At 40.0% G+C, this 13,089-nt stretch overlaps 1 protein-coding gene across 1 annotated transcript in view; it reads left to right on the top strand.

Annotated features, from left to right (window-relative positions):
* Positions 1-6,816, top strand: part of adamts3 (ADAM metallopeptidase with thrombospondin type 1 motif, 3) — a 138,514-nt gene extending 131,698 nt beyond the window's left edge. The window contains exons 22-23 of the mRNA XM_040155627.1: positions 2,307-2,424; positions 5,149-6,816. Of these exons, the coding sequence (XP_040011561.1) occupies positions 2,307-2,424; positions 5,149-5,633 (603 nt within the window). The 3' untranslated portion in view covers positions 5,634-6,816. The remainder of the gene's footprint in view (positions 1-2,306; positions 2,425-5,148) is intronic.
* The last annotated feature ends 6,273 nt before the right edge of the window (positions 6,817-13,089 follow it).

Genomic DNA, 13,089 nt, shown 5'->3' with positions numbered 1-13,089 from the left:
TAAAATTCTGTTCTTCTTTGATCTGGGTGTGTTAGCCACAGATCCATCTGATTTTATCTTTAATGTCATCTAGTTTCCAATTAACTGATGTCAGCTTTTTTGCTACCAGCATTTTCCCATAGATTTGAGTTGATAAAGCAGCAATCTAGAAAATTTCAGTCCTGGTTGACTTGGCGACACCTGTAGTTACTGGTGGTAACAGCAAATGCGGTTTAATAATACAGGTCACAGAATTCCGGGGGCAGCAAAACGGTTATTGTCGTTTTCATAGATGTCAGCCAATAATTGGGCTTTTTTCCATCATTCTGTGAGCAACCCTGATTTGATTGTATGTTGAACACGGCACTAGTCTGCCAACGGCACTAGTCTGCGAGAGGAGCTGGTTACCTCAGCCTGTTGCCGGCAGCTCTTCATTTCACATCTCACTGTGGCTGCTCCTTCTTGCTCAATTACCCCCTGCAATATATCAAACTGATTCACTGTCAAAAAAATACCATAAATGACCATTGTCTTGTTTTGCAGACACATTTTTGATAAATGATTTTCGTCATGATAAAACTCAACTCCTGTTTTGCCAGTTAAATGCTTTTAACGTGAAGCTGCAGCAGTGTGAAATGTTCGATTTGTATTATCAGTAACTCAATACAGCATTTTTTTCTGCAGAAATGTTTCCACACACACCCAGTTCCTAATCCTGGAAATAAATAAGTACTGCAATACTTTCAATACTTTGGGCCACAGGCTCAATCACCATTTGTTACCTCATAGATAGAGACTTGACAGACATTTATGTTAGTGAGAATATTAAAATGCAACTGTGATTTCTCAACTGGGCAAGACCATGCACAAAAGTGAAACATGAGGCATCTGTGATATATAATTTAGAGCAGTCATCTCATCTGCCAGTTTCAGTTCCTCCATTTCACAAAATGAGACCTTTAAGCCATGGGAAAATCATATAAATCAGGCGTCCAGCTGATTGGTGGAGTCCAGATAAGAGCTAATAAGATGCAGTTCTTCGTGTCAGCTGTTTTTGCGTGAGATGGGTTCTGATTTTGATAGCACGGTCTTCCTCCTTATTCGAATATAGCTCTTTATATGCATATGTATATGCATATTTGAGCACTCTGTGATAGCCGTAGTATAATAACATGAGTTTTATTCTTAATAATACATGAATCATAAAATGATCTTTTTTTTAAATTTCTTCTAGGGTTTTAGCTTTATTCATTTATCTTTATGGATAAAGGAGGATGAGTGACAGAAACTGAGAGTTTATTCAACATTTTACCTTTTAAGATCTTTGTTAAAATACTTAAGCTTGAATTGCTGTTATACAACCAGTTTATTTAAAGTTTTCAATGAGAATATTTGGGCTTCAGCTCTCAGCCTTGTTTCATTCGGGAGTAAACAGATTTCAGACTAATTGTCTCCCTGACATTTACATTCACGTCAGCAAGAGCTCTAAAACAAGTCTAAAAACAGCCGGATAGGATCCCATCAAGAGAGAGATCCGCCAAAGATTAATGGTTTGTTTGCTACTTCAAATGCATCCATCCACTGATTGTTGTTTGAGGGTTTACACAGCACACTTACTTGATTCGAGGTTTTATGTAATCTTTTTCTATTTCTTAATTAGGCCGGGGCGTGCTTCTAACACACCAGGTTGTGTAAAGGGCTGTCTTATCACGTCTGAAGGCATAAGTGTTCACACATGCTATCGCGCTTGAAAAGCCTGCCGTCGTAGAGAGGCGCACGAGCGGCACGACTAAACTATCTCTCCTAAATGTTCTCGCACTAATTTGTGTGCAAAAAAGTAACAGAAAACGTTGTGTGAAAAATAAAAAAAAGGGAGAAGGAGTCGTTGTCGACTTACTCACCTCCGCACACCTGGCCAGTGTGAGGTGGGCGTGGTTGTTGGTTTTGAAACGTCATTAAAAAGGTTGGATGCCTCCTCTTCCACAAACTCCTCCGCCAAGTTCAGAAAAATCCATCCAGACACTGTAAACCTGCCGCGTAGAGTAAATCCACTGCCAAGTTAAAAACAAAGTGTTACCACTGTAACCAACAGCAAGGTAAGCTTCCAGTTATCCAGCAGACCAGATGTTCTGAGGTCTGACTTTATTCCCCGCAGATCGTACTGTGAACTTTCAGAGCAATCCCATCTAAACCGGGATAGAAAGAAGTCTCCACACTGACATTTCCCGTTTCCTGTTTGACCTACCTGCACTCGTTTCAGCCCTGCCCGCCCAAAACTGTCCTGTTTTGCTGTATCTGAGTGAATTGCCGTTTGCTCCCTTCTGCAGTGCTCTGTGACCTGTGGAGAGGGGATGGAGAGGCGCTTGGTCACTTGCCGGATCGGAGATCAGTGTAACGGAGAAAAGCCTGAGACTGTGAGACCGTGCAGACCTGGACCCTGCCATGGTAGGCATGTCGTTTATTGAGAACTGAAGGGAAAGTGAATGCCAATTCTAGCCAAACACTCATAGTTCAACATAGTATTCGGCCGCAGTTTCTTTTTACGGTAATTTAACATTTCAACACATTTTGCCTCCTTCAGAATAAAAGCCAGTAATAATCAGGCATGTCATTTATTCTGCAAGTCCTCTAGACAAAATACGAACTATATTACTTGTCACAATTTTCAGCAATAACCAAAAGGAGCCATTTTTACAGGTTTCAACTTTTTAACTACAAATCATCCGACCTTGCTGGCAGCCACTGGTTTCAGTTCATTTCCACAGGGCATTATGATCAATAATTCATCACAGTGAATTTCAAAGTCTGCATTCATTTGTTTTAAAGTTCTGTTTTTCTTGGGTGGTAAATGTAGTTCATGTCCAGGTTGAGTTAGGAGTCTGCACTGGCCTCACAGCAATACAGTAGTAAAAGTTTGACAAAAACAATATAGACAGTCCCTGTGATGAATTACGCAGCTCAAGCAGGCCACAAGAGTCTGCCTATTGTTTTCATGGGCCCCAGAAATGAACGGAAAGCAACGGCTGCATGGAAGCAAGAAAAATATATTAGAAATTGTAAACACAAGTGCAGAGTTTGTAGAATATTCAGAAGTGTAGTATGGTGGATTTGTAGTTAATGGACTGAAACACGCAAAGTCTCCCCTAAAGCAAGACTCTGTAACTTCTGAAAGAAGAAATAACAAAATCCTCCTCTTACAAATGAGAAGTTGAACTCGTGAGCTTTAGTTCGATACACCAGTAGCTTATAGAGGCTGAAGTTAGCTAACGTTAGCAAACCTGAGGTACATATTCCTGTGTAACTGACACTTTATGACTCCTCTCTTTTTGTGCTACTTCAGCACATCAGAGATGGACACACAACACGGAGTAAACACATCCCACCTCACTCGGAGACATGGTTGTCGTTTGGTGGCTGTGTTCCTGTTCCACTCAGTCTCCCTTTCATTGCATGATTGAGCAATGAAAGGGAAATAAAATGTGCCATCGCCCTGTAATTGCCACTTGTGGACACGGCTGCTGCTGTGGTTTAATCTAAGTTAGAAAGTCTTGCTCTGACAGCCTACATCATTCTTATACAACCTTTCCTAGCATCCATCTTTTTAGAAGCCTCTTCAATTAACAGTGTGTGTTCGAGTATGTAATTCTTAAATACCGATTGCTGTTTTGAACTCTGTCAATAAAACATAAATGCCAAGTTGATATTTGCAGCCAACATACAGTGTTAAACTACGATGAAGGGGCTAAAAAAAAATACACATTTTCTATCAAGCAGGGGAGTGCATAAAAGCACATTCAGCATATTTCATATTGATGCACAGTACATGCAGCTGCAGTACAATATCTCTGAAAAGGGTTCTAAAGAGTTTCTCAATCAATATGTCATTAAGGTGCAGAGAGTAATGATTAAAGTGATTTCAAAGAGAAGCAGGACTTTGAAACAACTAAGACGAGGACAGAACAGACAAAAGGCTGAAACTCAGGAAGAAGTTTAAAGAGGGCGGACATACCTGTGTTATTGAATGCTGAGAAACCGCTGACTTACTAATTATTACTTACTAATTTTTTAGAATGTACAATATAATAATTGTCATAGTAAGCTGTCTCTGCAGTTAGTGTAGAAGAAATAAAGGTACCTTACCGTTTTGTACTAGTGGGAAAAGTGTGCATCAGTGTCCTGTTGGATCAGGCCGTGCCACTGACAATTAAACTCATCAAAGAGAAACCAAAATGTATGAAAGTGAATGTGTTTGTGTGTTTTTAGGTTCGCACATGAGTTTGTCTCAAATGGCCCCTTGAGGCACAAGTAAAGTATTTCTAACCTAATTGATTTTCTTAAAGGACTTTTTCTTTGTTTTTGTTTTCCAAGATCATCTTCAAGCTGTCTGCAGTTTGGTCTGCAGGCTTTGACACTATAGCGCCTTTGTGTGTTGCATTGATACAGTAGTGTCCATCAACAGCACAATAAAAAGAATCAATGACTTTTCAGCATGAATACTGACAGATCTAAGTTTTACACTTTCCCAGCGTGATCAAGCTACATACTCAAAACTGATTCCAGTCTGTGCCACTCATGTATTAGCATCACATTTGAGTCAAAAAGATTTAAAGAAAAAGAAAAGATTTTTAGCCAACAGCTACCGTCTTTGTTTGGATTAAGAACAGAGGACTTATGAAATAGGTTAAAATTCTTTTATGTTATGCAGCGGACACATTCTTTTCAATCCAGAAGGTTAAATGAGTCTTTGAGGATTGTGGAAATAGCTGCAGAACAGCAGTAAATCTTGTCAAGCAACCCTCTGGGTTTTCCAAGTATCGCCGGGCATTCATCTTTTAGAGAAACAAATTCTTACCATTGTCACTGGAATGTAAAGCTAAAGCGCACACGAGAGGCCCAAACTGGGGCTGACTGAAAACCCGGTTAGAATTCATATGTTCAGTAGCATAAAGCTGGGTCAATGCTCTTGACTTCGGCAGAATGAACATCAGTTTGTTTTACAGCATTAACACTTAGCCGTCAGCCTGGGATTAAAAGCAGTGCCTCAGTTCTGTAGTCCATCCACTTCCACTCAACGTTTTTGATCTCTGTCACAGGCCACCTCTCACCACTTTCCACTTGTCAGCGCTTTGGCGTGCACTGAGCTCACAACGTATGCTCTTCACCTTTCAGATGAGCCATGCAACGGGGACAAATCCATCTTCTGCCAAATGGAGGTCCTAGCGCGATACTGCTCCATTCCGGGCTACAACAAACTGTGCTGCGACTCCTGCGGCAAACGCAGCGGAGCTCTGTCCTTGTTCTCCGAGGCGGCCGAGACGGAGGAGCATGTCCGCTTCGGCTCAGCCTCCCAGCTGCTAGAGACATTAACGGCCTCTATAGCTGCCAACGTCACTCGCAGTGGTAAACAGGGCTCAGGCAAGGGATCCGCCACATCGGGCATTGCTGCGAAACACCTCACCACCCCTGCCCCACTCCGGAAGACCCCATCAAAGATCACTACAGCACCACGACGCGTTCCACGACACATGGGTCTCGCTGGCAGGAAGCTGCCCGCCATGGCGCCGTCTCCCCTGGCAGATCCTACTGAGGGTCAAAGGTCAAGTAGCTCCACAGATAGTCGGTGGCTCACAGCATATTCTGAAGTGGAGAGATGAAGGCGACACCCTTCCCTTTAGGACTCTTTATGTACAGTAGATAATCCAGCTTCATCTTGAGTCTTCTAATACCAAAAACACCACAGAGAGAGAAACAGAGAGAGAGAAAGAAAAGTGCTGGTTCACTTTGTTGTTAAGAGTTTCCCTTCCCTTTTTGCCCCTGACACTGACTTTAAATATCACTTTGACATCTTACAGTGAGCGCCCACAGTATTTGAGAGGAAACAGCCACGTTACTTTGCTTTCATACTTTATACTTAGACGAAAAAAATGATACAATAACATTAAGGTAAAGGGGCACAGTGTTTGAAGGGAATTTTCATCCGTTTCAAATGAATAGCTTAATAAACACGGCTTTGGTAGTTCATAGTGAATAACATCAGGGATACAAAATAGCCAAAGGACAGTTTAATATTCAAAAGACGCCTGTACTTGCTACACTGACTCCAAATTTTTAACATCTCAGTGGATATTACAAAGAAATTGTTGCTTAATTCCAGTCAGACTCTTGACTTTTTGACCCAACAAGTCTTGAAGCTTTCTTTGATTTCACCTACAACGTAACAGCTGAGGTGACAGGTGCAGGAAGGTGTCGGCATTTCCTCTCTGATTGGTCTTTTCTCTGGTCTTGCTATTTAATTAATCTGCTGTCTATAGAGCGGTGCAGCGGGCCCTCCAGCAAACGCTCGGCAGATGGTGAGAGACAAAATGTCAACAGGTGCAGTCATTAAAGCTGTTTCAATTTGGGAAAATGTATGGCAGACTTGCTCGAGAAGAACCCACCCGGGTAGCGAAGTAGATACAGGAACTAGTGCAGAAAAATACCTGTTGCCCTCGTCGTCACGTAAACAATCATAAAACAGCTTGAGCGTTAATAGATGCGTTCACCGTGATGCTGTTCCAGAGGTAAATCCCAGGTGTACTGCGTTTCAATGCCATTGCATACCTTGGTTTACGTGGCATGTGACAACTAATAAAACGCCTCCATGTTATATCGCTAGATCATAACCTTGAGCTGGATGGGAGGTTTAGTTTGCTATGATTTTGAAGTTAAGGATAACGGACAAAAAGTTTTAAAGTTCTAAAACACATCATCTGATACAGCTGAAAATCCCCTTTTACTTGAATGTTACAAAATGCCATTTTCTTGTAAAAACAAAAAAAAATAATCAAAAAACAAAAAAAAAAACACGGATATAAAGTACTGTCCAAGCACTTGTGGGATCACTGCATATAAAAAATCAAACACCGGACTTTGAGTGCATATGGAAGGTGACCAGAGATGTACCAGTGAAGACCATTAGGAAAATGGTTTTAGTTGTATAGTTTTTTTATATCCAGCAATGTCTGTTGAGTGGCACTCTACGATTTCTATGGAAATGGGTATTTATAAAGGTTCCTGTAAATACTGTACATGAAAATATCAGTATTATTTTAAAAAAGCTAAAGAAACTGTCAAACACCCTTTTTGATCGATTAGCGTGACAGAGATTCTGCCGAATGTTTACCTTTTCAGTAGCAGTGCTATTAACATCACTGTGAACGGATGAGCGGCGCATTATTCCACTCCGAATTCATCAAAATTCTCTGGGGCAGTTCCCCTGACTGCAGGGGGGAATATTTTTTAAGGAGCAGTTCTAAATTTTCCGGGAAATATACTCATTAACTTCCTTGTCAAGGGTTAGATGAGAAGATTGGAACCACTCTCGTGTCTGTACGCTAAACGTGAAGCTACAGGCAGGAGACCGTTACTTTAGCTTAGCATAAAGACCGGGAACAGAGGGAAACAGCTTGTCTGCTAAAGCACACTAATCAATGTGTTATATCTCTTGTGTTTATTCGTACAATAACCAAAGTGTAAAAATGATATTTAGCTTCATATTTATCATACCAACATGAGAATATAACTTACAGCAAGAAAGTGAATAAGCATATTTCCAAACATGTCAGACTGTTCCTTTTAAGAAGTATCCGATACATGTTACTTCATCCCAGCCTTTACCTTTTTCTAAATGAGAAGTTTGTATGGTGCTAGCCATCGACCTTTTTGGCTCTTTGTATTACCCTCCTTGTGAAAGCTCATGCTCAGAAAGGTTGAAATTGTTAGGTCAAAGAACGGAACTAAGTAGGGAACACGTTTGTCAAGTGTTCTCAATGCTATATGTTTCTTACAGTAGGCTCTTGTTCAGCTGAGAAATTCGCAATGCATCTAACGTGTGTTGTTCAGTTCTTACGTTGTGTGGCCATGAAAAACACAAACACTCATCCTCAAATGCTATTTAGTGTTGTATTTTCAGATTATTTTCTATAGTGACATATACTATTGAATTTCAAACACCTAAAGCTGCATTAAGCAATTTTTGACCACTAGGGAACAGACAGACTCTAAAACAAACTCAAAGTAACACAGCTCTGGTATCCCCATTAACTTATGAAGTGCTAATGGCTATTCTCTTGGCAAGCAGTTGCTTATTTACATATCCAGCAGACAGAGCATCCCACTAAATCACGTTTCTGTCCACCCGATGAATGTAAGTCAACTATTCGCTCTCTTTTTAGCTTAGGAGTTGGTCTCCACCAACTCTCCACCAACTCCTCAGAAAAAATATCCGTTTCTTTAGCTGCTAGATTATCCTCTGTGTTCACCAGCTACCTGTTTATTTCAAAATTTTTAAAAAGCGGCGTCGAGCTGTGGAGTTGAATGTTAACTCTCAGTAGGTTCAGCACAGTGAGGAAACTCTCACATTACACAATTTAAACATCAAAAATGTGCTTAATGGAGCTTTAAGCTTATTACACACTTCAGTCTGAACAAGGTTCTGTTGTACAGTACGTTTTGTGTTTGCAGGAACTAAAAGCCTCATTGTAAGCACAAGAAGCTGAACTTTCAAAAGAGTTTTACTGTATGTGGAACATGTTTTTTTTTTGTTTTTTTTAATATTCTCTAAATGGCTTTTTTAATGGTGGACAAGGGTTCAGGAGAGAGAAAGCTATTTATTAAAAAAAAAAAAGGATTTCCTCACAACCACCATGCATCTGACTGCAATAGCAAAAAACACAGTTTTGTGTTTTCAGCAAAGAAATAGCTCGCAACTATTCACACTCACTCCTGTGTGCCAATGTATAGTACATGTATATAGCATTGAGTACATGAATATTTATTGAGAGTTAAAGGGTTCTGCTTTGTTTTTACGGCATGTGCGGTGCCAGCTGATCAAAAAGCTGACGTGGATAAACCATTAAAAACTGATCACCTTTTTTTTTTTTCATTCACATTTTCAAATTTTAACTGGATTTCTACTTTAAAAAAAAAAAAACATGATAGGATAGAAATGACATTGTTTTTTTTGCAAACAATTAGATGTAAATATACATGCTCAATTTTGAGATGTCTTACCTTTTGTCAGAAAGCTGTCTTTTCACAGCTGTTTTGTAGAAGTCGTTAACAGAGCTGTTACATTTCAGCAACATGTACTGACCAGACAAATGCTTTATTTTAACCAATAAAACATAAATAGTGTAGTACCAGTAAACCAGTAAAGTTGTTTTTTATGCTGTTTGTAGTTGTCAGTATTGTCTAACCATTTTACATTTTCCTCCCCAGTTCTTTTCACATCCTTTACTTGCTGCCTATAAAACATTGCTGCTAATGTTATAGAGAGCTTGTAATAATAAATAGGATAGTTGTAGATGTTACATTGACAATCCCTGAGCCTCAGACAGATATTACTGCGTAGGATTCTCCATGTACTGTATCAACACCCCTGCGCTATCCGTGCATTGAAGAATTACGATTGTCATGATTGTCAGTCACTCTCTGCTCTATTCGCTTTTCTATGTATTTGTGTAGATTGAAGTGTACACTACTGATACTGTTTGTTGTAATGGGGAGCACATAGCAATAAAAGATATGATTAACTACTCTGATTTCTTGCTTTCAGCCTTTCTCCACCATCATTTCAGCATGTGTGAGGTTCAGTACTGTAGCATTAAAGAAACATTCTGGTATATTATATATCATATTTAGAGTTCGGTTTGGTTTAAATAGCTCAGAATCAAAAATTCATCTCAGGGCTGTCCAAGTGGGTACAATGTAAAGCACCGTCTATCTTTAAATCCTCAGTTCAGATAACGAAAACGACACTGACAACTATGGGTGTGAAAGTTTAGTCTTGACCTTTGAAACGGTAAGAGTAACAACATACTCCCCAAAATGTATTGATGCAGTGATGTGGATGCAGCAAAAACTGGATACACACTCGCACACACACACACACACACACACACACACACACACACACACACACACACACACACACACACAGGATTTAATTAATGGACCTTTTTAATCAAAAAGAGCTCCCAGTTGTCTATGGAGGTCTCTGTGTTCGACTATGACCTTTGTACTACTTTGTTTTATAGCTGCAGGGCTAGCAGGTAAGATGCCAACTGTTTACTGCTGTAAAATAATACCCTGTTGTATCTCAGTTGAAACTCCTAACATAAAATGCTCACCGTAGTCTTAAAAGAGGAGATTCTAAGCTTTCAAACAAGGTACGGACGTACTCACGTTTGGAAATATGAAAAACGTGACATAAATTGCTAGCAACCTCAGGTCCATGACAGATTGACACACTGCACCAGGCTTGTAGAGTGTAACCTCTCAAACGGTCAACTACAAATCGTACACATCAAACTAGCAGCAGCCACCAACACCTTCCCTCTTCGCCAAACACCTCGTTTGAGAATAAGAGCGCACTAGGCTACTAGCTTTGATTTCACCAGAACCTTTACCCTCATCCACGGTCACTCGGGCAGCAGATCTATAGTAATAGTTTGACACTTTTGGGAATCTTGAGTTATTCACTTTTTGTGCCGAGAGCTAGGTGAGATGTACTGTATGTTTGCGAAGTGTGGAGCTAGAGCCAGGGTTATTTTAGTTTAGCACAGAGAATGGAAGCAGAGTTCAAAAATACGCCTGCCAGCAGCCCTAGAGCTCCTGTCTTAACACGTTGTATCTCTTTTGTTTTATCTGCCCTCTGTGTAAATTTTCAAACAGACATTTTGGTCAGAGCCAGGCCAGCTGTTCTCTCGTTGTGTTGAGCTAGGCTAATCGCCTCCTGGCTCTAGCTGCATACTTAACACACAGGCATGAGAGTGGTAGCAATCCAATTATTGTAAACAACGCAAATAAGAATATTTCCCCAAGGCTTGAATTAAAGGTACAGAAGTCTTCCCAAAGTTGAAATGAGCTGAAAGCTAATGCTAATGCTAAAGCTATGTAGCTTATGTGATCAAACCCAGAAGGCTGATGTACTCTACTCTACGAGACCTATTGATAAACAGTACGAAACTTAACAAGTGTAACAACTTTAACAATAAGCCTGGCATTATTATGAGAGAAAAACTAATAAAATAAATATGGATATTTGTTTTATAAATTTAATTTTCTAATTTCCTAAAACATCAGGGCACTATAGTTTTTAGCAAATGTTTATAAAACAGAAGTAAATAGTGAATTTTTAAGGGATTATTTTTAGCAGTGGATTAATACACTTTTGTATCAGGCTTTAGGAACACAGACAATCCCTGTTAATCTGGTCCCTTAAATCACATGGACAAATAAAGTGGGTTGTATGTGAATGTGAATAGTGAAGTTATTTACTTAAAATCACCAATCATGAGATATTACACATAATTTCAATCATTTCCTCCCTTTCTTTACTCAGTCTCCTGCTTCCGAATGAGGTTTACGTTTGCTGTGATAAACACGTCTCTGACTGAACAAGTTCATGGATTTACCATAGAAAATTATACAAATACACACTGCCGTAGGAAAACACAATAAATTATACAATAAAAAAAATGCAATTAAAACTCAACCTCATTCCAACCCTGTCTCCTTGAAATTCCATTTACATGTTATGAATTACTTTGACTATTTTATGTGTTGAATTGAAATGTTATCGTGCCTGGATGATGTTCACTGGCAACATTTGAGGGAGGACCATGTGTGTGTGTGTGTGTGGGGGCTCAGGGTGGATGATGGGCTTTCATAACGGGTAACGGGGATAACGGGTTTCACATGCTGAGTCACTCGCGTGGTTTGATTTAGGCAACACTTTGTTTAAGGTCAGCGAAGAAACTGGGGTAAAAACATTGTGCCTTGCTCTTCAGTTTTCCCATTTTAAATATTTAACCAAGAACATAATCTTTCCAAGTGCTGGGATCATCTAAATGTAAACATGAAAGTTTTGTCATGTTTTAGTTGCCATAAGCAGGTACTGTAGGATTCATATGTTTCTTCATTATGTTGATAAAAATGTAATACAGCCAGCAAAAGTTCACCGTGCCTGTGGGCTTGAGCGCAGCAACATCTCACTGGTATTAATGTCCTTCTACACTTTGCTTACATTCTCTCCCTATAAAAAGGACACAGCTAATATGGACAACAATAATTCAGTACCCTACCGGATTAGTCGGGTGGCCTATTTCAGCCTTTTCATAGGGAGCTGGATTATTTCCCGTTAAAATGTAAAAACTCCCATCCAAACACTTTACTGGTTTGCTTTATTGCTGCAGATTCTCTTTGGACTTGACTCAATGGGATTAGCTGAAAAATGGATTTCTAAGAGGGATGATCATGAGAAAAAAAGCCCAAAAATATGTAGTAGTAGTAGTATACGTGTAGTATGCTTTGTCCAAACACTAAAAAGCTAGAATTCCAGCTATTATTCTCATCCTTATGAGTGCTGCAGTGCATCTTTTTTCATGGCACTGAGGAGACAGGAGCAGGAGCACCGAGGAGACAGGAGCAACACTTCAAACACTTCAAAAACTTTAGATGTATAAAATTAACGTCAATCCTCAGTGCCATGCATCTTTTTCACAGCACTGAGGAGACAGGAGCAACACTTCAAAAACTTTAGATAGATAATAACGTCAAATAAAAAGCAAAGCAGCACGGCTGGAGACGTCAGTTCATGTAACCTCTGAGCTCTCTGTGAGAAATGGGATGAGACGGAGCCGCCGCAAACGCTGGAGCAGAAAGAACGGAGGAAGACCGAGTGCCGGTGACTGTACGCGCCAGACAAAATCACCGCGCTGCCCGACGAAATCAGGAAATGACCATAATAAAAGAGATGCAAGACAGGGAGACTGACAAAGAATTTTTTGCAGCGGGGCGGGGGGGCAGATCATGTCCACAATGTCCACTCTGGTTAAAGCCAAATGAAAGTTAATTAGTCTGACACGGGGCTGATTGAGCAAAAGAAAAAAATGAAAGTGGTATTTCATTTTTTTCTCTTTCTTCCTTCTACTTAATTATGGTTCACGAGGAGCCGTAGGCTACATGAAAACCAGTATTATTCCATGAGCAAGAAGCAAAGCCACGTATGACTAATTATTTTGATTGTGCCGCCTTCCCTTCGGTACTCAGAGCTCGGGAATCTGACAC

Source organism: Xiphias gladius, chromosome 19 (assembly GCF_016859285.1).
Source record: "Xiphias gladius isolate SHS-SW01 ecotype Sanya breed wild chromosome 19, ASM1685928v1, whole genome shotgun sequence".
NCBI classification, from domain to species: domain Eukaryota; kingdom Metazoa; phylum Chordata; class Actinopteri; order Istiophoriformes; family Xiphiidae; genus Xiphias; species Xiphias gladius.
This window is presented reverse-complemented; position numbering and strand designations above follow the sequence as displayed.